Here is a 24,205-nt window from a genome sequence, read left to right as displayed (position 1 = left end):
TAAGAATAGTGCATGCGTTTATTTATTTCCTTTCTCTGTTCTTTGTGATATTTAACTGAACTTTGCAAAACTTTTTTTAAATGATCATTCAAATTAATTTAAGTTTTTCTTAATTAAAAATAAAATAAAATGTATAGATACAAATATTGACGTCAGCCACAATGTCCACGTCATGAAACCTTATTTTGAAATGTTAAATGATGGCACTGGAAAGGCAGCATGATGGCACAGCACTGCTATTCATTCATTTTAGGAAAACTCTGTGTTGATCCTTTCTTGTAGTCCCATTTGGGACTACAAGCCCCAAAAGATCCTTGTACTGCCCCCTGCTTACCTAGGATCTGCATTTGGGCGGTGGATTCCGTTAGTGGTGGCAATGATGGTGCGGATAGTGGTGATGGTATTGCTACTGGTAACGGATGCGCACATCCTCATAGTGTGTGGAGGTTGTGCTGGTGCTGCAGGCATCAAGGGATGCAAATATTATTTTGTATCTTGACGACCTGCTTGTCCTTAGCCACTCAGAGGAGGCTGCGAGAAGTGACAACATGACGGTGATAAACCATCGCTCTTCCTTGGGTTCAGCCATCAACTGGGAAGAGCTCACCGCTCCCCAGCCGTCGGCTAGTCGATGGGAGTGTCCCTACTCGGCCACGATGACAGCAAGGCTCTAGCCTCTCCCGCTTTCACAGGAGCGTGACCGCACTGTCTATCATGCACCTGTTGGGGCTGATGGCAGCTGTCCACCCTGTGCTCCCCCTGCGTCTGCCCCTTGTGGTGTAGACCACATCGGTGGCTCTGTGTTGCCAGACCAGGAATATTGGGGAAGCCCCCTTCGCACTTCTCAAGGGGACTCTCTTCGAGTGACGTCTTACGTTGTGGTCTTTACGGACAACTCGTCGACGCATTGGGGTGGGACGTACCTCCCCACGTGGTCGGAAGCGAGTGGCTGACGCTCCCCACTGCACAAATAAATGTGCTAGGGCTCGCCATGGTTGAAAAATGGGTTACTTTCCTTTTCCTCACCTGGTGCCGCTATGTTCTGATCAGAACAGACAGGGTGTCATATCTGCTCAGCCCAGCCTAGAGCCCTGCATATCGTGGGCGCCCAGAACTTCAGGGCGCACCTCATGTCTGGCTGTAGTCCAGCTCAGAACGGCTCAGGTGGACCTTTCACGTCCAGAGAGAAAGCTCATTGCCGGTTCTGGTTCTTTCTCAGCCATCAGGATCTTCCCCGTTTGGGGTTAGACCCAATGGCACGCCCTCCTTAACCGCGGGCTCTCATGTTTGCATTCTCGCCACTTCAACTGCTCCATCCTCTTTTGGTCAAACAGGAGGATCTGTTCCTGGTTCTGGTGTCCCTGGAGAGCCGTCTAGCTCTGTCGTTTCCATAACTTGCGGCGTCATGGCTGGTCTCAGTCAGACCGATTGTGCTTATACAAGCGCACGGGACGGGACAGTGCATCACCGGCCCTATGTGTCGTGTTGGCTTCGGATTGGTTGATCCTGCAGGGCAGAATCTGCCAGCAGTGGTTATCAACACTATCCAGAGTGCCTAAGCGCCATTCTCTTCCGTCCTCTGCGCGGTGAAGTGGAGCGCTTCCTCTCCGTGGTGTGACAACAACCACGTTGACCCATCTCTTTGTGAGTTGGGCGGCGAGCTTGGTTTCCTACAGTGCTTACTGGAGATACGCTTGGCTTTCTCCGCTATCTAATGGTGCTATCCATTTGTCTGGTACGCCGGTACGTTGTAGTTGTAAGGTGTGAATCTCCCAGCTTTCCCAGACAAATTACGTCACCTTCTCGCTAGAGCAGGTCGGACGTATCGGCGTATCATACAAATGGCTAGCACCATAAGCCCTTACGGCAGCCGTTTGGGCTGTCCCACCATCCAGGGACCCTTTCGGACCTCTGTCTCAAGCCACTTCGTATGCTCTATCTTTTAAGACGGTGCTCCTTTGGCTTTTGGTTCTACGCCACACAACAGTTGTTTTTGTGTTATAGCGACGCTGCCAAGAGCCGCTACACTCTGCTCTGCAAAGGGGGTGGGGGGGCGCTTGGACGGCTCTACTCCAGGGCGTTTCGGAGGAGGGCATTTGAGCGGCTGCGTCATGGTCCGCCCCGGGCGCGTTTTATCCATATTTACACTTTAGACCCGTGTGCTTGAGTCGGCGACCTCTTCCACGGCTTGGATAATGGCTTGTCTCTCGGAGCTGTTACGATTCATCCCAGCATTACCCTGGGATAGATTAGGTGAGTGCTTCATGCAGCCCTCATCTAGTTCTTCTTACATTTTTATTCTTTCTTTCTTTCTGATTCAAGACTTTTTTTTTCTTCAATTTTAAATTGTTCAGATTAGCTTGAAATCGCGCACTTCTTTTCAGATTTATAAAATATTTAATACTCAAAATATTCCACTTTAGGGGCTACAATGGAAGTCTGTTCGCACATTCTCTGACACTTCAACTACTTCTGACTTCGTAACTTGGTACATTTTTAACCGTTAATCTTCGTTCAAATGTTTAACAAATCAACATCCTTTTATCTTTAATATCCTATACCTTTCAGATTCTTCAGTGTTGTGTGGACGTTTAGTCCACAACAAAATAACAGCAGCTCATTATACAGCAGGAGGGGATGTGGTATGGCTAAATGACTTATAATAGAAATACTGTAACTTTAGGTATTCATATTGAAATAAATAGAGCTAGAGTCTACTACGGTAGATTGTAAAAAGCCCTTTCTGGTTTGTCTAGGATGAAAAGGTTGACACCATTGAAATCCTATATCATAGAAGGCCCATCGAACGCCACGGCCTACTGGCGCTGACGAGATGAAGGGCCACCATCTTGGAATGATGATCCGCTGCACTCAGTGTAATCCGTTTGACAGGAGCAATGAACTGTCAGCGCATTTAATTTATCATACCTCACTGAATACCACTGATTTTCATGCGTTTTCTCATTTTTTAATAGAATATTCTTCCATGCTATAAGTGACCAGACGTCCGAGAGAAGGGGAAAAAAATGGTCAGCTATTTTTAAGTTTAAGAAACAATATATGATTAGGTTATATTTACATATATATCCGACCTAAACGATGTATGAATACACTATATATCTTAGGGACCTTATAGACTGTATCTCTGACTGTTGTTGCAGCAGCAGTTTATTCTGTCTTGACACTTTGTTTTGATATTTTGTATTTAATTGTATTAACATTCTTTCCTTAAAAATATTATAATTTTTACAGTGATTGTTTTTTAGGCTATGTATTTTTTTATGTATGTCGCTTTGGAATAAAGCGTCTGCCAAATACTTAAACATAAACATATATAAACACCTGAAAGTTTTTATATCAGCTAAAACCACCAATCTGTTTCACTGGATTCAGAATAAAACCAAATTCTGTCTTACCCAACAATGTAAGTATTTAAATATTGTTACTTGAATGACTCCATTTATATCATGGTTACAATTATACTGTTAAGATAGTATTGTCTTATACTTTGCCTAAAATGAGAAGGTTAGGCGTAATAATATAAACCTGCTGATGGAATGTTTATTTGTGGATGGATGGAATGGACTGGAGTTTGCAGGTGGGAATTAATACATGAAAATGATCGGACCAGAACGAGTGAAATTCAAAATACAATAAAAAGCAGCCAGGGTACATGACCATTTACAGACTGACCATTTACAGTATTTCACAAATACGTTGGATACAAAAATAGGTTGTAATCCACGTAACATAGGGGTATATTATTTTAACAAATAGGATAACATTATGAGAACACATTATTTAACAAGATGTATGAAGCACACCTACCTAGCTACAACTATCATTCAACCACGTGAATACATCCTTTGTAAAATAAGAATAAATGGGAGCCACGCAGACTTGATTTATGTCTAAAGCTTTTATTAGTTGAAGGTTATAGCTCTCATCTCCTTCCACGCCGGGCAGGACATTTTCAAACAGGCCTAGATCTTTGACGAGCACTGAACCATGTCTATCACGCTGGGCCTGCACTCGTGTCTTTGTGCATTGTGAAACATCTTCCTCATCCTGCTAACAAACACCAAGTCAGGTCCATTTGATTTGTATATCTTGAATCACAGCTCCGGTCTCAAAGGGCTCCGCAGGCTACTTTGTACGACAGTAGGCTACCCCCTGATCCTCAACCCGCTACTTAAACATTAAAGGGAGGGATCAGAGAGGGAGGGGCATTTTATTGGGTTGTTAATATTTCTGAATCTTGCTCTCTCCCTTTACTACTCTGACATTTTACAGCAGCCCCTCAAAACAGTGATAGAGACAAACTGCACATTGTGTCATGATATACAATTACTTAATAAGTTGCTACAAATAAATTCACGCGGAATGCACAAAACTAACAGTAACTCTGATAATAAGGTCCATAATAATAATAAGCTCCTTATCTAAACACACATGCAAATATTTTGCATGTGTGTTTATTTATCTATATGTGGTCGGCTATGTATGCAAGTGCGCGTATGTGTGTACGTATGGTCTGTTGCTTCAGTCAGTCAACATCCTGAAAGGAATAGAGAAGATAAAAGTTATTTCAGGCGAAAATATTCAATGAAGTCAATTCAATGAATTTTTATTCATTGATTTATCTACGTTCATCTACGTCAATAATATACAGTGTCTTATTTTTACTGCTTTTATTTGCAATAATTGCAATACATGGTATAATTTGCGGAAATCATCAGAACATAAGTTCAGTTGGGCTATCATCAGAACAAACAAATTTCAGTTCTTCAGAACCTGGACCGTGGCTCTCAGCTGCAGGATTCTCGTTTATCTCATCCTGACGACGGATGTCGCTCTTCCAGCTGAGTTTGAAATCTGATATCCCCTGACTTCTCAACTGCGCCTCGAGCTGAACACACCGACACAAACACAAACGACGGTTCTCGTATTGCCCGGTCGTGCTGTTATCACTTGAGAGTACACAAGTAGTCAGGTACGGCTCTCTCACCTGCTGCAGGAGCTGAGCACTGGGGGCTGAGCGTTCGAGGTCATCATCCGATTCCATCTTTAACTTCATCAGCACCCTCCGCGATTTCAGACCTGCAACGAGAACCTTCTGTTCACCAACATCGACACCACATTGAACAGCTCACTCTTTTTAAAGGGGTCTTCTTATTTGCCACCAGGTGGGGATGTTGATCGGCCGTCACATTTCAAAACGTCAAAGACAGTTGTTTCTGAACGGTGACTGTTGCCACCTTGTGGTGGAGACCAGCAGAACTCACCGCCCTGGCAGACGAAAGGCATCTTGGCCTCGCACTGCTCCTCGTACCACCGGCCCTGGTCCGTGACACTGACAACGGCACAGCCCTGGAGGTTGGCGGGCTCGCCCAACGTCCAGTACCTGAGGGAGGTGGGGCTCTCGTCGGACCACGCCCACCGGTCCAGGAAGAGGCCGCTCCAGAAGGAGGTTATCCCTTCCGCATTGATGACTGTCCGGTTGCTCCTGACAGCGGGCAGGTCCATATCTAGGCTTCTGCAATGATCCAGGGCATTTCTCCATCCCAAAATACGGGGCTGTAGGAAATAGTACGGCGACGTTTCTGGAGAAAGAAAAGTCATTCCTCGTTATAATATTGGTACAATTTTACTAATCTAATTACAGATTATTGTTTCTGGTTGAGTGCGCCTGCCTCTTTAAGGGACCGTTTGCGTTTTAGACCGTTCCAGGCTTCTGACCCACGGTCAGGGAAATCCCTCGCATGCATGCGGACTTGCTACATAAAAACGCTCATCTCTATTGAGAAGTTTTATTTGAATTACAGTATTTACAATTTGCAAGTGATACTTTGTGAATCGTAAATCACACAAGAATGGTTTCGACTCACTGCCTCGGCACACAAGATGACGTACACGGGTACAATTGAGATCGTTCCAGCCCGATGCAGTCACCTCTGCGCAGCAATCCGTGCCGCAGTCCCTATAGTTGGGCTGCCCTTTATGCCAATACGAACTAGACAGCGCTCCGTTTCCGTCCGACCACAGCCACCTGGCGGGTCCGTCGTTACGGAGGCCGATCCAGGCGTCGCCCCGGCCGGCGGCGGTCTGGGCCAGGAGCTGGGCCTCCTCCATGGAGGTCACGGTGGCCAGGTCGCCGTGCTTGTCCCGACAGAAGCTCTGCGCGTCGCTCCAGCTCAGGGTCTGGTTGTAGTGGTGGTACTCTGGGGAGGCTGGGGCAGCGGACGCATTGCTCTTTGTCGTTGCTCATCGATGCTCTTTTTTCAATTCAAATTGAATATCATGACATGAAGGGATTGACATTGTGCTGGCAAGTGTGTGCGTGGGTGGCTTTGTAGCCACACTTACTTGATTCTGTAGACATACTTGAAAGCATGACGATCCCTTTGAATAAAACATGCTTATGATTAATATTGGTTTTTAATAATGCAATTTAGAATATTTGATAATTGCTATAGGCTATGTTAATATCATTTACTGCATTGCATGTACTGAACTTTCAATGACAGTTCCTAACGTATTCCTTTACGTATGCCTAATGGGTAGGATACTATATATCAAATTGCAAAATAATTGATATATTCTGAGTTGTATGCTTTTGCGCAACAGTAAACAATGGCCTTTACTGTAATAATCAGACGGTGTGTCGGATGGCTGTTTTATGATGATATGCTCACCAAGGAGACGGACCGCGGAGACTCGCACCCGGAACATGGTCTGACTGTTGGTCTATTAATGAAGCTTAAAAAGGAAAAACACATCACAACAACAATTGATCCGTTTCAAGCAACGATAACGAGAATCACCTATATTTGAGGTATTAAGCAAAAAACATAACAGAAAACGTGGTTAGAAGAACGCTTAAAAGTTACGTTTTTTTAAGATTTAATTGAAAGATATTGACAGCTATATTGACGCCCTCAGCTCCTCTGGCAGACTTCCAGAGGCAAGGAGAACCACAGACACTAAAACGAGATCCTAAGAGTTAAAAAAAAAACATCCTACCTGTTCGCAGATGTCCCCTCTTCTGAATCCACCCAGCCTCATCATACTTATAGTCACAGACATACAGCGTTGTGTCTGTGACTATAATAAAGAAAATGCAAAACTGGACAACAGGTGTCACTTTTGCTTTTCGGAAGATGAGGTGTATATTTGGTTACCTGCCTTGCATGGGCCTCGCCCTCTGTCAGTTTGGTTAGATCGAGGGCCTCTTACATGTTTCTGGGGGTGACTGGGAGTTAGTCGTGTTGATTTGTTTACTCCGAATAAATGATTATGTGACAATGGATGAACGAATTCGATTGATACGGATTATACATTATGTCATTTGAGCAGAGAAGTGTGCGAGGCTAATCAAAATAAGAATGAAATACTATAGGCTTCCTAACACATTGGATTAAGATTTTAAAAAATATGCTGTACATTATCAGCGGAGCTAAGTTTAGACGCAGGGCAATTTGTATGGTCTAAAGTCTAATTTTGTTTGTTCTACTACTAATTTTCTCTTCATAAATTCGGAGGAAATTGTTTTCAAAAGTTATTTAAACTAAATGTTCATGTTGTGACATGGTTTATTATGATGGAAGTAGGGTATAAACGCAGAGAAGGCCTTCATATTCCTCTTTTTCATAAACTATTAAGATGGCTGCCACTGAGGTTAGCGATCAGGCATTTAGTTTTGAACCTGTTCCCTTGTAAATTAAGTGAACTGGGATCTGAAAATGAATTGAAAAAAAATAAAAATAAAAATGATTCAGAGAGAAATATGTCGAAAGGTCCGTCTCAAGTTAACCTTGCTGAGTTCTTCAAGGAAAGTGGTCAAATCCAAAGGAATAGCTTTTAAGAGAGTTTATTTGGTATCTCGTATTTTCGGTATGGTAAACTGAGACTCTGAAGCAAAGAGAGATTGAAGAGTATCTAAGCACGTGTGAGCGTTCTCCTAGCTGATCAATAGACCTAACCCTGTCCAATAGATGCCGGAAGAAATCTGGCGATCTCTCCCCCGTGTCTCTGGTGTTATCGGGTGTGTTCGAAACCACCTACTTGCTTACTACTCTTACTAATTATGATGTCAAATTGAGTAAGCAGAACGTAGGCTAGTAAGCGAGTTTTAGGTAAGCGAGTAGTATCCGAATGTCTTCTGCTTCCGGAAAGATTTTGTGTAAGCATCGCTAGCTTACTAGACGTACTCAACCGCCCCAGAATGCACTGCGTCTATTCAAAAGAACAATGGAAGCAATGGCGCTAAACGGGGAGCCGCAGCAGCAGTGCTTTTAATAATTGTTTAATAATTGTTTTTAACATATCACCGCAAATCCTTAGGTTGAAGATGTACTGTGACGTTAAATGTGACGTTTATATATTTATTTTAGAGCTGTCAGTTAAACGCGTTATTAACGGCGTTAACGCTAACCAATTTTAACGGCGTTAAAAAAATTATCGCGCGATTAACGCAAATATTTTATTTACAAAAAAAAACAAAACATTTTATTATTTTTTTTTCTTTGGCTCAAAACAAAGAAGCAGTAGCCTGACTGCTATGTTCAAATGACATTTGTTCAAAGCAGTCGTTTAATTGCACTATAGGCTCTTTTTTTGTATCGTCCTGTTTTGATCAGTATATGCCAATGTTGTTATCAATAAAAAATCATTTGCACAAGACAAGCCGATGCACTTCACCATGTTGATAAGAGAATTAAAATGAGAAGAATTATGGGACAAAAAAATCAAGGGATATTTAGCATAGAAAAATAATTTGCGATTAATCGCGATTAATCGCGAGTTAACTATGACATTAATGCGATTAATCACGATTAAATATTTTAATCACTTGACAGCTCTAATTTATAATATTTATTAATGGCGCCCGGCCGGTAGGTTATTGACACGTCATTTGATTCACGTCATCTGAGGTGGTTAAGTAAGAGCGGTCTTCCGAACGTTGATTACTCAAAATGGATTACTCAATCATTAATTAAGGATTCGAGAAGTAAGCCAAGTATTGAGTAGGTAGTAAGCAGTAAGCAAGTAGGTGGTTTCGAACACACCCCCTGTCATTTTTTAATTGTAATATTCATCAATATTTTTTTTTAATAATGGCTAAGGTTATAGGAGTTGGTGATTCTCGTGGCCCATACACCGCATTATCCCGAGAGTTGCCTTTACTTAAACACACACACACGCACATGCACACAAACAAACATATCAAATCCCTCACAACCACGACTGCCTCGGTGCCGCTTCCACTGACACTCTAAAGGTGCGGCCACACCAGACGCGTATCTCGCGTACTTACGCGTTTCACGCGTAATACGCGTATAAGCAACATTTTACACGCGTATTGCGCGTATGAGGCGTGTATATTTACGCGCTATACGCGCGTAAAGCGCGTATATCGCGTATATCGCGTACATTTCAAGAGTTCAAAAAATTTAACTTTTTACGGTCATACGCATGACGATTAGCCGTGTTGCCCAATCAGCGTTGAGCTTGACCCGACGTCACTGGCAGAGAGTAGTGAGCTTGGACAGAAGCATACGGCCGACATCTTTCTTTATTCTGTGTGGAAATAGTAACATAGTTACGCCATTAAATGCTTTTATGGAAACATTTCTAGCGAGAAATGTGCATTTTACTTTCATAATGTTCGCTCGGTGAATGTGAAGGATGTTTGGTTTGATAGTTATGACGAAGAGGGAACGCTCCGTTCACTTGCATGGACAGAGTCTCTGGTTACTAAGCAACCTCAACGTCTTGGCGGACTATATATCTGCTGATCAACACTACGAATGCTGGAAACACACCAGACACACCATGTGAAGTTATTTAACCCGATTATTGTTATTTATATCCGAGATTATTTAATCTAACCCGATCTAAACTCTATCACCAAAACACGGCGGCGTTTGGGTTTCCTACCTCGGACTCCAGCGCAGCCACGGCCGACAACTATCTTTATTCTGGGTGGAAATAGTAACATAGTTACGCCATTAAATGCGTTTATGGAAACATTTTTAGCGAGAAATGTGCATTTTACTTTCGTAATGTTCGCTCGGTGAATGTGAAGGATGTTTGGTTTGATAGTTATGACAAAGAGGGAACGCTCCGTTCACTTGCATGGACATGGACTCATCTAGGCGAGTGACGTAGGCGCGTATGGCGCGTATGCGACCATTTTTGACACAAAATGGTCAAGCAACATTTTACGCGCGTATCTCGCGTAAAAATTACGCGAGATACGCGTCTGGTGTGGCCGCACCTTAAGGATCTTTTGCGACACTTGGCGACCACAGCTGTGATCGCCATAATAATATATCTGTATAGCTATATGAAGTCATCGTACTGACTTATATGTAACAAAATTAAATCATAATTCCAATTGACGATGAACGTTGCTGCTTTTGGTTGAACTTGATTGGTTTGTTCGTACTATATTATAGTGTGTAATATTATTTGTTATCGTTTGTTGCGACAAAATGTATTTGGCACCTGCTATAAACAATCTAGTACCTGTAGCTCCCGCACTCATAATTCTTTGGCGCCGCTACTGGTACAATGCAGACATTGGAGTTTCAAACCCAGAGCCATCTGCTCAAATCGAATTACTCATCTATTCAGAAAGGACATATTTTTTGTCGGACTCCTATTTACAGTATAGCCGTGTGCCAGTGTCACATGCAGATCCAGATATAAACTTTTCATGCGTAAATTCAATGAGATAAGGATTTAATGTTTAAAATGATTATTTTGAGAAAAAAGCAATACATAACATAATTCATTAGAAATTTGCCAGACTTGAAAACAAACCAACATTCAAGCATTAATCTAAAAAAACGTTATACATTTTTTGTCTAACTCCTATATGTAGCGGTATGCCAGTGTGGCATGCACATCAAATTATATGCTAAACTATCTTCACACATAAATTCATTGATAATAAGATGTAATGTTTAAAATGATTATTTCGAGAAAAAAGCACTACATGACATAATTCATAAGAAAATGTATTATTTGCTAGACTTGAAAAGAAAACATTCAAGCAATAATCCAAAAAAAGTTATATTTTTTGTCTAACTCCTATTCTTAGCGGTGTGCCAGTATTGCATGCAGATCAAAATATAAACGATCTTCACACGTAAATTCAATGAGAATAAGATGTAATGTTTAAAACGATTATTTAGAGAAAAAATCGATGCATAGCATAATTCATAATTAAAGAAAAATAATTATTTGCTGAACTTCAAAACCATAAAACCACAACATTCAAGTAATAATCTAAAATAATGTTGGTGCCGTACAGTTGGTTCAGGTCTCTGTGGTCAGCCGCCATGTTTGGCTTATCATAAGAGAACACCTGCATGGGCGATAAGAACAATACTTACAAGAAATATGCAGTTAAAACATTCTGTATTTTCTGAACAACAGAAAAGCTACCTCAAGGTCAACATGCATCTTAATATGTTAAAATGTTAACCAAAAATTCTAACCTTTCTTATTCGGGAACTGAATGTCGTAGGCTGTAGGGCCTCTGATGGTGAATCCAAGTTCAAAGGTCACTGTTCCAGACCTCCAGAGAGCCAGCTGTTGGGCCGGATCCACATCCAGCTGTATTTCTTCATCCCCCACAGTAGTGTACAGTTTGTGAAAACGGACCTCTCCGTCAACTCTTTCCTTGACTCCGTCAATTTTTTCAAGATAAAGGAGGGGTAGAAGCTTCCTGGACCTGAAATAATTCTCTTGAGTTTCGTGGAAGGAGGCCTTGAGGTCTTCGACCATCATTTTTAACTTCAACCTTGGTTTTTGTTTGTCATTCGGCCAGTTCTTATGAAGCTTTTTGAGATCTTCTTCTCTGATTCCTGTTCCAAGACCCTCCTTCAAGTCCCCATCACGAATGTAATCTTTATAGCATTGTCTGGCCTCCCTCAAAACATATTCTGGATCTTTGTCTCCAAAGCTCTTTTCTGAGTAACTCAGTAACATGTTAATGAATCTTGCTCTTTTTTCTATCTTATCAGAGATAGGGGATATCAGTTCATTATATTCTTTTCTTTTTTTTCTTTTGGTCGCTTTCTCTAGGTCTTCCTTCCGTTCAAAAAGATTGTTTGCAACTTTCAAATAAGACGATATTGGCCTGACGTTGAAAATAGTCGACTCGCTTTCTGCAAGATTCTCTGCATGTTCAAATGCTTTGAAGGCTTTCTTTGCAAGTTCAAAGATTGTAGTTAAGGTGTTTGGGTTTAACTCATTTTGGAGTTCTCTGTTCAGATTATGTTTGTAGACTTGTCCCAATGTGTCAGCTATAAAGGAGTTGTTAGGAGCGATTTCTTTTGCTATCTTTGCCAATTGCAATGCTTTCTGGTAGTCAGTCATCTCTAGGTAATAGAAACGAGAAAGCGTCTGGGGGTAGCTTCCTATCAGAGGAAATATATTGAATGCCTCCTCTAAAACCGATAAACACTCTTTTTTCCCAGTCAGAGCATTCCCAGTCTTAATGTCTACAATCAATCTGGAGAAATCCAGAAGATTTCCAGAATCATCATCTTGTCGTGTGATGAGCAGCTTTTTAATGAACTCGGATAGAAACAGGACATGGTCCTCAGTGCATAGGCTTTTCAGCAAGGTACGTGCCGTGACCTTTCTGCCCATGCCTGCTTCATGGAAGACCTGAGTGCCGTGCTCTGCTATCATTGGATGAGCCATGCGGAGGACCTCAGCACTGCCATTGAGATTGAAGCTGACCGTCAGGTGAAGGAAAGGTCCCATTGTCTCTTTAAATTTCTCACAGCTACTTTTTAGAAAGATAGAGCCCGGGACATAGCTGTTCAACAGGCACAGGCAAGCAATAGGCTGGGGACCACGATTTGAGACGAGAGACCTGCAAGCATCCCATGCCCGTTTGACATAGTCTTGGGAGAAGTCGCTTTGCATAATGTTGAAGCCATGGAATGTGTGAAAAATATCAGGATACCTGCGTTTAAGGCACTCTTTTTTGGCATCAAATTTCTTTTTCTCATCACCAATGAGGTGGTCGACAAGGTTGACATCATCAGAGCGTTCAGCGTTGATGTGGGCAATCCTCACACAGTTAAGTATGACAAAGACGGGTTTATCTGAATTGATATTCCTTTTAGACAATTCTGCCACAAAACTCTCTCGGAGAGTGCTCATGTTTCTATCCTGCACCAACAGAAGTACAGTCTTACGGTTGTTTGATTCGTCAGCAGCGTAGAGATCAATCACAGCGGTCGCAATCAGCGAGCTTTCTAAGCTGGGGTCGACTAGAACAGCACACTTGAATGATTTTCTCAAGTCCCAGAGAAGCTGCTTGGCCAATGTGGTGCCACCACTCCCTGGCTTGTGGTTTAAACATACTCCAGATTTGTTGTTCGAGATCTGCTGAAGAAGTATATCATACCCAACCCGTTTAATGAGAAGGTCTTCATCTTTGTTTTTTTCAGCAAGGTCGAAATTCAACCAAAGGGGCGGAGCCCCGCGGTAAAAGTTGACTTCTGTTTGTCGTGCAATATCTGGGTCTATGATTTCTCCTTTAAAGGCATCTTCATCGAGAACGTCCAGGATGGCCATCTTTGTTGTCACTTCGTTCCTAGTAAGGGAACAGGAAGGAAAGAGACATTTGTTTTTTGCCTTTGTGTGTGTGTGTGTGTGTGTGTGTGTGTGTGTGTGTGTATTAAGGCAGACGCAAGGGAGGAGTGAGGGGAGTGGTAGGCCTGGCAACCAGCTGGCTCCACCCCCAGGCCATATATGGAATTCCTCCAGTTAACGAGGCAGGCCTGAAGGCCATTAAGCTGGAGTGCTTGCAGTAAAAAGGGAGAGCAGGCTACCACAAGCCAGGGCTGGGGCTAGCAAGATACAGAGAGGACTGGACCATTAAGGAGGTGGATGACCCTTTTCCCACCCTGGTTGTGTTTACTAGGTGGATAAACCATCCTAAGTTGAACCTGCTTTGTGTGTTGTGTCGGTATTGTCTATTCAACTTGGTGGCGTGGAAACCCCACACCCAGAGGCCCGCTACATATGGTGGAGAATGCAGGCAACTAATATACCAAGTTGTAATAGATAAAACCCGAAGCCGCCGCCGCAGAAAGAGCCGAAGCCGCCGTCACAAGAGACAAGAAAAAAAATCTGTATCTGTGTCTAATTATGCATACATTTCTGAGTAAGAAACCGAGTGGGTAAAAAATATGTTTTTTACACACTCGTAGTTGATAGGGAGTTGAACTCCCAATATGCCCAAAAAAAATGTAATGGAGCAAAAGTGTACAATGTTAAGTGATGAATTACATAATTAGGCTACATAATTACTTTTACTAACTACTTTAACAATTAGTTGAAATTGATACAATACATTTAGTTAGGTATCAGAAGAAAACATGTGTAATTTTTCCTTACCTATAGGTCATACCTTCTGCCATGCTGAAGTCCGTCCAATTGGATGGTTGTGAAGAAGGTGCACCTGTGAAGGAAGTACTTTATCTTTATAGATCCAGTTGACGGCCGCTGAAACTGACAGGAATGCATGGTCAGTCATTTCGAAACCTATCCTAGGCATTTGACATTTGGATATTGGTGAACACATTGGCATTTTAACCCCCAGGGTTAAACACTTCCTGCATATTTCATGATCGAGTGGTTGAATTAAGTTTAATTTTCCCCTCAACCAAACAGACAAGCTGTCATGGAAACATTAATTCCTGGGTTGGCGATTGGCTCATAAACATGCACTCACATTCTTTGGAACAGGTTTCCTGGCAGGTATTGTTCTACTTCACTGATCCTTGTCCAACCCTTTAAGTGTGGCTTGACTCATCAATAAAAGAGATGTTCCATATGCACACCACCACTGGAGAGACTGCCCAACGATTCGGCTTGGATTGAACTCGAAACAAACTGGCTCACTTTTTCTCAGTGAGTGTAAATAAGGCACTTAATTTTTTGCGTCACATTTCTTTTTAATAGAAGTTAAGGACAGTAGGACAGTAGCAAGGTGTCAAATGAACCCAGAAAACGTAGCAAGATTGATGAAGCTTCGTCTTTCCTGCAGATTTCCAGCCCATTTTCAACATGTCTAAGTTGTAAATGTTTGTGATTCAATCTTTTTAAGCCGATATCAAGAAAGGAGGAATGTTTTATCTAACGTTACAAACATACTGAAGACTTACAATAGGCATGCAACTTTTGGCCCACAAGATAACCCTATTTATAGGAATTATTAAATTATTATTAAAGCTCAAAACTACAATTGGTTCCAAGGATCTATTGTGATACTGTGGAGTCATCTGCCATGAACCAGAAATATAACCGCATGAAAATATGCTACAGAAACAAGTCAAGTATATTAGAATAATATAGTAATAGTAATTTTAATCTGTTTAACTACCCCTGTACAATGTGCAATGTGCAAGTAAAATGAAGTATTTCCAAAATGTATACATCGTATTAAATTCAAAGACGACCGCTCCAGACAACACAATCAGTTAGCAAATATATTTTAATATATAATATAATATTTATATTCAGATTAGCACAATGACAAAACAGCATTTCAGTTCAGTCTCATTTAAACCTTGATAGGTAAGCCACACCAGAAGGACTTTGTTTAACAATGTACATCATAATAACACGTTTGAAAGGTGTAAAATACATCTTTGATTTTATTCTCTTTCAATGAAAGCCATTTAAACATGTGTTCAGCCTGTTGCCATGGCCTCCAGTGGGTTAATGTAGAAGAGTTTGACGAACGTAAAAGCTGGAGGATACATTAACTGAGCTGTTGCCGAATTTCTTCTTAAAGAATGACCAATTTAGACACACAATCTGACCAACTTCACAACGAAAACAAAAGACATCACTTGACCACATGTTTTTATTGTTCTTCCCACCGACATTACTAACGTGTGACTAGCCTGAAAGGTGACTTGCAAAACATGAGGAGCAAATTTGAACAGCATGGAATAGATGGATTTCAAACTCAATTCAAATGTTAAATGTTTTCTAATATCCACAATTCAACAATAGAATATGTTTTAATATCCCCATTACAGTATTTGAGACATGTTTTAACCTCCCCATTACCAGAGTTGAAATGTGTTTTTAAATCGCCATTACAATAATTGCCACTTTGACACAGATACAATTTGAATTTTCCACAAAGGAGAAATAATCGTTATTAATCATGTTTGCTTGACTTTGCTTGACTGAGTTAATGGCATTTTCATTCAAAATCAAGTTCCTCTTGTAATCTATCCAACAGAATGTACCAGCTGTCCTCTTGGAGTCCACTCAAACACACACATTAACCAACCAATCAAAGCGATCCATCTATCCATCAAGCAACTTATCTATGCCACTGGGAATCAATTTATCAATCTTCTACACACCACTGTACTACCAATGATCCTAGTCTTCGGTCAGTTGTCAACATTACCTCTACGGTCTACTGCTTGGAAAAGAAGATGACCTAAACAGGAGGCTTTAAACAATGGCAGACCTGGCAAGGACCGGCAACAAAAGAGATTGTTCAATGTCTCGCCATTAAAGCAGAGATTACAACGTTTCTTATTAGAGCAGTGGTGAATTCAAAACAAAATGGCCCCTTTTTGAAGGACAAATGTCATCGTCATTTCATCCAAAATTTACATTGAACACTAAATCTTCTCTTCCATCACACTCCCTACTTATAGTGGTTATAGTGGTTAAGGCCAGCATCAAGTTGCACAATGTTAGCCTCATTCATGATCCTCACAAGATCCCAACACAACACAACTCTATTCACGCTACCTCTACTATTTTATAGCATTCTGTGCAAGACCTGCCACGTTTGATCATGTATTTATCACATCCACCTCCACCTCCTTAAACTGTAAGCAAATCACTAAAATCAAACTTCAGGGACCAGTCATACATACTATCAGAATTGACATCACCTGCCATTGACTTAGCCACACAAAAAACATAATTGTCTTCTTTCTCCTATTGTTATCTCCTGAGCCTTCTTGAAATCTTGTAACATAATTCTTTAATATTTAATATTTAAAATCCTCTTAGAACCAAAAACTCAAAAGCTCAACTGGCGTTTGCTAGCCACATTTACAGATCTAGTTTGCGAGCCACGTTTAGAAGTTGTGAATCTCATGTGTTTTTAACCTGTTTTTCTCTGATATCTATATCCTACTAGTTTTAGGATCATAACCATTTCTTTCAAATACTGTATAGGAACTGGTGTCTAGAAAAAACGAAAAATACATGCTTCCAAATCCACTAGCTGTTCGTTACCACAATCAGCTAATGTTGCCTAGCATCACTTTGTGCCCCATACGCCTCAACACTGAGCGAACACCCGTTGAACACTCACATGATGCAAGAGGAACCCGCTGGATCACAATAGAGATCACGGCAAAGCATAATGATACGACTAAACCATGATAACATTATATTAGCGCTGTAGCCTGACTGCTCTGAATTCAAAAGGTTTAACAATGGCGGTCTAATTGTAGATAAGCAAACATATTTTAATTCCCGTTAATTAATTGTTTTCCGATTAGTACGCCATCAGGATACCTAAAAAACAACATAGAGGCATTAAATAAATTAATCAATCACAAAACACATTGATATATATATATTCACAAACCATTTGTACAATCTAGTCCGAAGGAACAGCATAGCTGTTATGCTTTAGGGAGTATGATATTGGTGGATGGGATTTGCTTAGAATCGTTGGTAACTATTGTCATGCTCTGTATAGTTTGAACAATTATCTATAGCTCTTAGTTATTGTTGTTATTATGTACTCAGTCAGGATGCACTTGGTACATTGAAATCCAAATGTTGACGTTGTTTGCAGCTGATATGTTGATACATTATGTGTAATGGCTGCAGAACAAGACTTCTCAAGTGGACATTTGGATGTAGGCTCTCTGTTTTCAGCCTTGATACACACTAATGCACAAGCCTGTGTCTGAAAAACATAAACAAATATAATTGGATGTCCAAGTTTTTGGTTGCGATGTTTCCATGCATGCTTTTCGCTGTCGTACTACAAGCCCTGGCTCTGTGAACATATATGCATTGCACGACACCTACAACCAATGACAGATGTATTCTATTAGAATTGAGATGAAACGGCCCCAATTTTGTGACATCACAAGTGGGAGTGTTCGCCCAGGAGTATGAAGGACAGATCAACCTACCAGCCTTCTTGATACAGTCCACTGAATAGGGCTCTACGGAGATTTGTCACATACATTTGAAATCACAAGTTGCTATTCAAAAAGCATTTTAAACATTGTGTAAAATGGAATATAACGACAAATTGAATCCCAAGACCAAACATCTATGCTCATGCTATGAAATAAAAACGCCTTGGTGTTATATATCCATGGTAACTCACTGTTCAACAGCAACTGTGGAATTCTTTCTGATAATAATGTCCTTGTTTACCAATGCCTGTTTGCTACAGGCCATAGCAGTGAAATACTGCTTCTGGTTCGAGTCCATGTCGAGTGGTGTCACAGATTGCAGTTGGAGAGTTTTTTATTCAGCAGACGCAGTATAGTTGGGCAGTACTCTGTCTGCCCTTGATAGGCATATTCTGAACTAATAATTCATCAGATTTCTGGAGTATGTACATGAAATGTCATAAATACATGCCCTTAACATAATCAGAAACAGTTGACTGTAAAATCATACTTGTAACAATGTTTAGAAAAGAAATAGTTAGCTAATTTGTCGCTGCCAAGAAATTGAAAATTGAATGAATTGTGATAGGCCTACTTAATTGAATTTAAAAGCGTCTTAGATGTCTTGGAATTTGAAGACATTTTAGATGGGTTGATTAGTTTGGTATGTTTTTGCCCTTGAATGAATGGATGCACATCTCTTGTGACGTTCTCCATTTATAAAACACAAGAGAAAATAGTTATAGCGGACAGACGACTGGTTTCCCCCCCCTTTGCTTTACAAGTTAAAAAATCCCATTTAGTGGCTAACGTTTTAACGTAAGCAGAGCAAAAGGCTTCATATATAACATCAACTTAAATGCATAGAAATACAAATCAATCCAATCGTACAACACACTATATGGCAAGCAATACAGAATACAACATCCCCGATCACAGCTACTGGGAAGCTTCAAAATAAAAGTCTTGGTCATTGGCACTGGGAACAGGTGAAGGTGTAACTGTTGCATATACATACTGAAGGGAAAATGGGCTCTTTTGGGGGGAGGTGCAATCTACCTTGACCTAACCAGACATTATGCGTTTTTTGTTTGTTTTTCGTATTAAAGTCGCAATGATGTGTACATTTCAGCTAGCTCGTAGCTTACCATAACTGGGATATATCTTTAGTCAGAGCGGACCGATAGTGTCTTCAATAATGCTAACCCACCTACTAACTTGGAGGGGCATCATCTAACATAACATTGTGATTTTCAATCCAAACTCAAACATGGGACTTTAACACTGAAATAGAGCCACATTACATCTCTGAGAAACACCCAAGTACAACACCGAAGTCCTTCGTTGTCGTTCCAGACTTCCAGTATCGATAAACGTACTACTGTCTAAAAAAGTGAGTGGATTATTGTTGTTATCATTTTTATTTCCTTTCAAGGAATGCACGCCATGTGTCTGTCAAAGGCAAAACAGGACTACATTGGACGCAATCTTTCTCACAGTTCAGACATATTCTTTGTTTGAAAAGATAAACAAACAAACTACGCCGCAGATAAGTTATGTCACGACGTCTGCTAAGGCTTGACCGCGGGGAGTATAGATGCACAGTGATTCAAACAGCAGTTATAGTTTAACTTCAACAGTCTTTGTTAGCTATTTGGTTGGTGTCTAGACATCCCATATTGCACCAGGATGGCCAAGTCGGTGGTTTGTAAGCCGCTCTTTCACGCGGTAAAGTTTGAATATAATAATTGAGGGTTATTAAGTAGCCTCCTTCATGATGCACATCCCTCTCTCTCCCGTGCGGTGGGAGGTTACTGATTGGATGTTTATTTTCTGTGCAACCAATGACGTGACAAGCAGCATTTAGCTGTACACGTGTAATGCACACATAATGCAGATATCATTAAAAATGTATTCTTCAAAATATAATTTTCCTATCATAACCCATGGTCCAGGGTACACATCCAACTTTATATGGGGCACACATGTATTTCACATAGTTTCACATATTCTTTGTAAAGATAGTTTTTTATCTATCTATTAGAGGTATAATTTTAGTTTAAGTTTGGAATTATTATTCCAATGTACAATTCCCAGTCAGACTATCATTGTCCAGCGAAGCCTGTAGGGACATGAATAAGGTAAATTCAATATATTGGATAACATAGTTGTCTGTGTTGGAACCCTTTAAATCTATTAGTTTGCGTCATGTTTGGCGTTTTGGTCAGCCAGGTTTTTTTTCAGCTTTCTTGTCCTGAAACCTTTTCTCTGTGATGTCTAACAAATGATGGTGTTGTTGGTGTGAAACAATGGATGTGAGATGAATGTGAGATGAATTCTCCATCTCAAGCACAAGACTTCTCAATCGATGGAGTGAACAAAGGCTCAAGGCAAATATTGGTTTTAAAAATAGATATATTTTAGAAAAACGTTTTTAAATATTGTCTGATGTCTCATATGGACTTTTGGACTTATTTTGAACGACATCTGAAGAGGCCGAGTACTTTTCCAAACAGCTGAAACCATGGTTTATTATTTTAGGAGAATTATGGTCAGTATGATAAATCAAGAAAGAAACACCCTCGAAGCAGCTTCTCATATAACTAAGCATGCTGGGAAACCGATGACTATAGTTATATTTGTCCACTAAAAGGGCTATAGTACTTTTACAATGGACCGGCAGACATTTAAAACTGTTGAGCCAAGCAAACAATAATTACTTCTTCTTATAAATGTATCGGCCTTATTATAGATGGATCGACCTTATTGTAAATGTACATGGCCTTATTGTAAATGTATTGGGTGTGTCTTGGTACATTTCAAGATGCCTAAGCTTGAAGGTTGTCTTTTGTTTTATTGTTTCCTTGTTCAGAACGACATATTTTTTATGACTAAGGCATGAATTGCATCCTTTTACTTATTTGACAACACCCTGACTCTTAAAGTACGTCAACATAAAATTACTGCTTTGATTCATGAATGGATTGTTTAGCCTCTGCCTACGGGCTGACATCACTGTAATGTCTTTTGAAGCCTTTTCTGTTATTGTTTTAATAAGACTGAGTCCTCGAGTTGGATAGCTGAACAACTACCAACTGAATCTCTGATATCTCCGCACACACACACACACACGCACACGCACACGCCATTAACACAATAGCTATGGAATAAAGTTATGGGAACGAAACCATTGGGTGAAGGAAGAGGACGACACACTTCTCTCTCTTCCCTTTGTCCTGTCCACCTGTCCTTCCGTCCTTCTTTCCTTCTCTTTCGACGGAACGTCTTTTCTCGACAACTCTACTGCCGGTCGGGCAAGAGGACGATGAGGTTGATTAGGTGCGCGTTGCAGCATTCTGATTGGTTGTTGGGTGCTAAGGAGACTTGTGTGGCTGTATATGTGCCGGGGAGAAGAGGAGGGGACGTGGCTGTGAGATCGGGAGGGGGTGGTTCTAAGATATCAACAGAGTTGATTGGTTGATTGGTTAGTTGATTAGACAGGCCAGGGATGGAGGTCAAGGTGCAAAGGTTGCAGTCGCGTCGTGACCTCATGCTTTTTTAGGTGGGGGGGCCAACTTGATGATCTCGTCTTCAGAGGGCTGGCGGATGATGTCTGAAAAAGAGGTTGAGACACACAGAAAATAGTGTTCACTATTGCAGTTGAGACCAGTTCACCTGAACCGGTCTCAACTGGAAATAACCTGAGCGGCAGAGCCACAACAAACGTGATATGGCTGAGCATCAATTGAAAGGGGCTAAGAACAGGTTGATTATGTGTAGATTAGGTCGGCATTGCTTCGATCTTTCAAAAAAATTAAAATAAAAATCGCTAGGCCTACTAGGCAGAAACTTGGACATGAAAGCAGACGACACTCTGGCTCAAGAAGAGTTAACGGGACCGGTTGGCATAAACAACGACAAATCTAGGCCTGGTGTGCTCCGAATGCAATGCTAATCGCTTCGGAAGTCGAGTACTAAATTTCAAATCCAAGCGCACACACATACTAAACTTATACTGATGACGTGAAACGGCCAGAACCATGCACTTTCTTTTTCACAGATCCTTCTTTCTCTTTGTATTCAGATTTACATTTCAACCCCTTTTCCTTTTTCCCTATTTTCTATTGCCCAGCTTTAAATAGTCTATTGCCCAGCTCACAATAGTTTAAAATAAATATTTTTTATTTAAAAAAACGGACCCCAAATCGAGAACCATTGATCTCATGAGTATCTCTCCGTGTCCGGAAGACAACCGCCGCGACGTAACAGAAAACACTGCTTATCTTCCCATCATGCACCTGCTGGTTCCAAGCACCGGGACGTGCAGTCTCAGAAGTTAAGTTAACTCATTAAGTTAACGTTGTCCCCAACAACATCGTTGGGCCCCTTTGTGACTGACGAATCAGAGGAGAGCTAGGGTGCCCCCTGCTGTACGTGGGGTGCGGTGCGCAGGCTCTACCTTTGTACTTCTTGGCGGAGGGGATGCGCGTGAGCTTGGTGTCGATCTCGTCGTCCTCGGAGATCTTGAGCACGGTGGTGCGGTACTCGATGACGCGCGGTCAGCAGGTCGGGCCGCCGCGAGATCTCGAAGATGTGCTCGATGTACGACAGGTTGTCTGCAGGGGATCAGACGGGGCGGAGGGGGGCGCTCTGCTTAGCCCATCATCATCATCATCATCATCATCATCATCATCATCATGTCAGCAGGGGAGTGTAGTGAGGGTATAGAGTGCAGCCCGACCTTTAAGGTGTTGTGTCTCTCTCTCTCTCTCTCTCTCTCTCTCTCTCTCTCTCTGTGTATCTCTATGGGTCTCTCTCTCTCTCTCTCTCTCTGTATCTCTATGGGTCTCTCTCTCTCTCTTTCTCTCTCTCTCTCTCTCTCTCTCTCTCTCTCTCTCTCTCTCTCTCTGTGTGTATCTCTATGGGTCTCTCTCTCTCTCTCTCTCTCTCTCTCTCCTCTCTCTCTCTCTCTGTGTATCTCTCTCTCTCTCTCTCTCTGTGTATCTCTATGGGTCTCTCTCTCTCTCTCTCTCTGTGTATCTCTATGGGTCTCTCTCTCTCTCTCTCTCTCTGTATCTCTATGGGTCTCTCTCTCTCTCTCTCTCTCTGTATCTCTATGGGTCTCTCTCTCTCTCTCTCTCTCTCTCTCTCTCTCTCTCTCTCTCTCTCTCTCTCTCTGTGTATCTCTATGGTCTCTCTCTCTCTCTCTCTCTCTCTCTGTATCTCTATGGGTCTCTCTCTCTCTCTCTCTCTCTCTCTCTCTCTCTCTCTCTCTCTCTCTCTCTCTCTCTGTGTATCTCTATGGGTCTCTCTCTCTCTCTCTCTCTCTCTCTCTCTCTCTCTCTCTCTCTCTGTGTGTATCTCTATGGGTCTCTCTCTCTCTCGCTCTCTCTCTCTCTCTCTCTCTCTCTCTGTATCTCTATGGGTCTCTCTCTCTCTCTCTCTCTCTCTCTCTCTCTCTCTCTCTGTGTATCTCTATGGGTCTCTCTGTGTATCTCTATGGGTCTCTCTCTCTCTCTCTCTCTCTCTCTCTCTCTCTCTCTCTCTCTCTCTCTCTCTCTCTCTCTCTCTCTCTCTCTCTCTCTCTCCTCTCTCCTCTCTCTCTCCTCTCTCTCTCTCTCTCTCTCTCTCCTCTCTCTCTCTCTCTCTCTCAGGTGTATGTGGCTCACCCTGGGCCAGCTTGCTGCGCTCCTCCAGGTAGGTGAACCAGTCGCGGGAGCAGGCGATGTGGTCGCTCTCCCCCTCCGGGATGTCCTCCTTGCAGGCGGACTTGAGCTGCCGCAGGTCCTCGCTGGTGATGTTCTCCGACAGGTCGCTGAGCAGGGAGCCGTACTCAGCCATGGTCTGGTGGGGGGGGGGGGTAGAGTATATTAGGTAGATGTACAGAGACAGAGATGGACGCGGATGAGTCGAACCAAAGTTATTGTAGGAACTAGAAAAAGGAGAATCCTGATGAATCCTGAATCCTTTCCAAATGGTTTTTCCCG

At 41.7% G+C, this 24,205-nt stretch overlaps 2 protein-coding genes and 1 long non-coding RNA gene across 3 annotated transcripts in view; 1 reads left to right on the top strand and 2 right to left on the bottom strand.

The window, feature by feature from the left end:
- Window positions 1-10,288: 10,288 nt before the first annotated feature.
- On the bottom strand, window positions 10,289-14,161 carry LOC132445591 (sterile alpha motif domain-containing protein 9-like). Its single transcript, XM_060035671.1, has 2 exons — window positions 11,508-14,161; window positions 10,289-11,374 (listed from the first exon to the last, which is right to left on the bottom strand). The coding sequence occupies exons 1-2, from the start codon at window positions 13,603-13,605 to the stop codon at window positions 11,361-11,363; spliced, it is 2,112 nt and encodes a 703-aa protein (XP_059891654.1). The 5' UTR covers window positions 13,606-14,161; the 3' UTR covers window positions 10,289-11,360.
- A 709-nt stretch (window positions 14,162-14,870) lies between these two features.
- On the top strand, window positions 14,871-19,728 carry LOC132445594 (uncharacterized). Its single transcript, XR_009522655.1, has 2 exons — window positions 14,871-14,977; window positions 15,014-19,728. It is a non-coding gene; the product is annotated as an uncharacterized LOC132445594 (long non-coding RNA).
- Window positions 18,556-24,205, bottom strand: part of LOC132445593 (astrocytic phosphoprotein PEA-15-like) — a 10,631-nt gene continuing 4,981 nt past the window's right edge. The window contains 4 exon segments of the mRNA XM_060035672.1: window positions 18,556-21,831; window positions 22,678-22,774; window positions 22,776-22,834; window positions 23,888-24,062. Of these exon segments, the coding sequence (XP_059891655.1) occupies window positions 21,767-21,831; window positions 22,678-22,774; window positions 22,776-22,834; window positions 23,888-24,059 (393 nt within the window). The 5' untranslated portion in view covers window positions 24,060-24,062 and the 3' untranslated portion in view covers window positions 18,556-21,766.

The sequence above is a fragment of the Gadus macrocephalus genome, chromosome 17 (genome assembly GCF_031168955.1).
Source record: "Gadus macrocephalus chromosome 17, ASM3116895v1".
In the NCBI taxonomy this organism is placed as follows: Eukaryota; Metazoa; Chordata; class Actinopteri; order Gadiformes; family Gadidae; genus Gadus; species Gadus macrocephalus.
Note: the sequence above shows the minus strand (reverse complement) of the source record. Positions and strands in the feature narration are given on the sequence as shown.

Excerpts from the sequence above, each read along its gene's own strand:
- LOC132445591 (XM_060035671.1), bottom strand. The coding sequence starts at position 13,605 with ATGGCCATCCTGGACGTTCTCGATGAAGATGCCTTTAAAGGAGAAATC.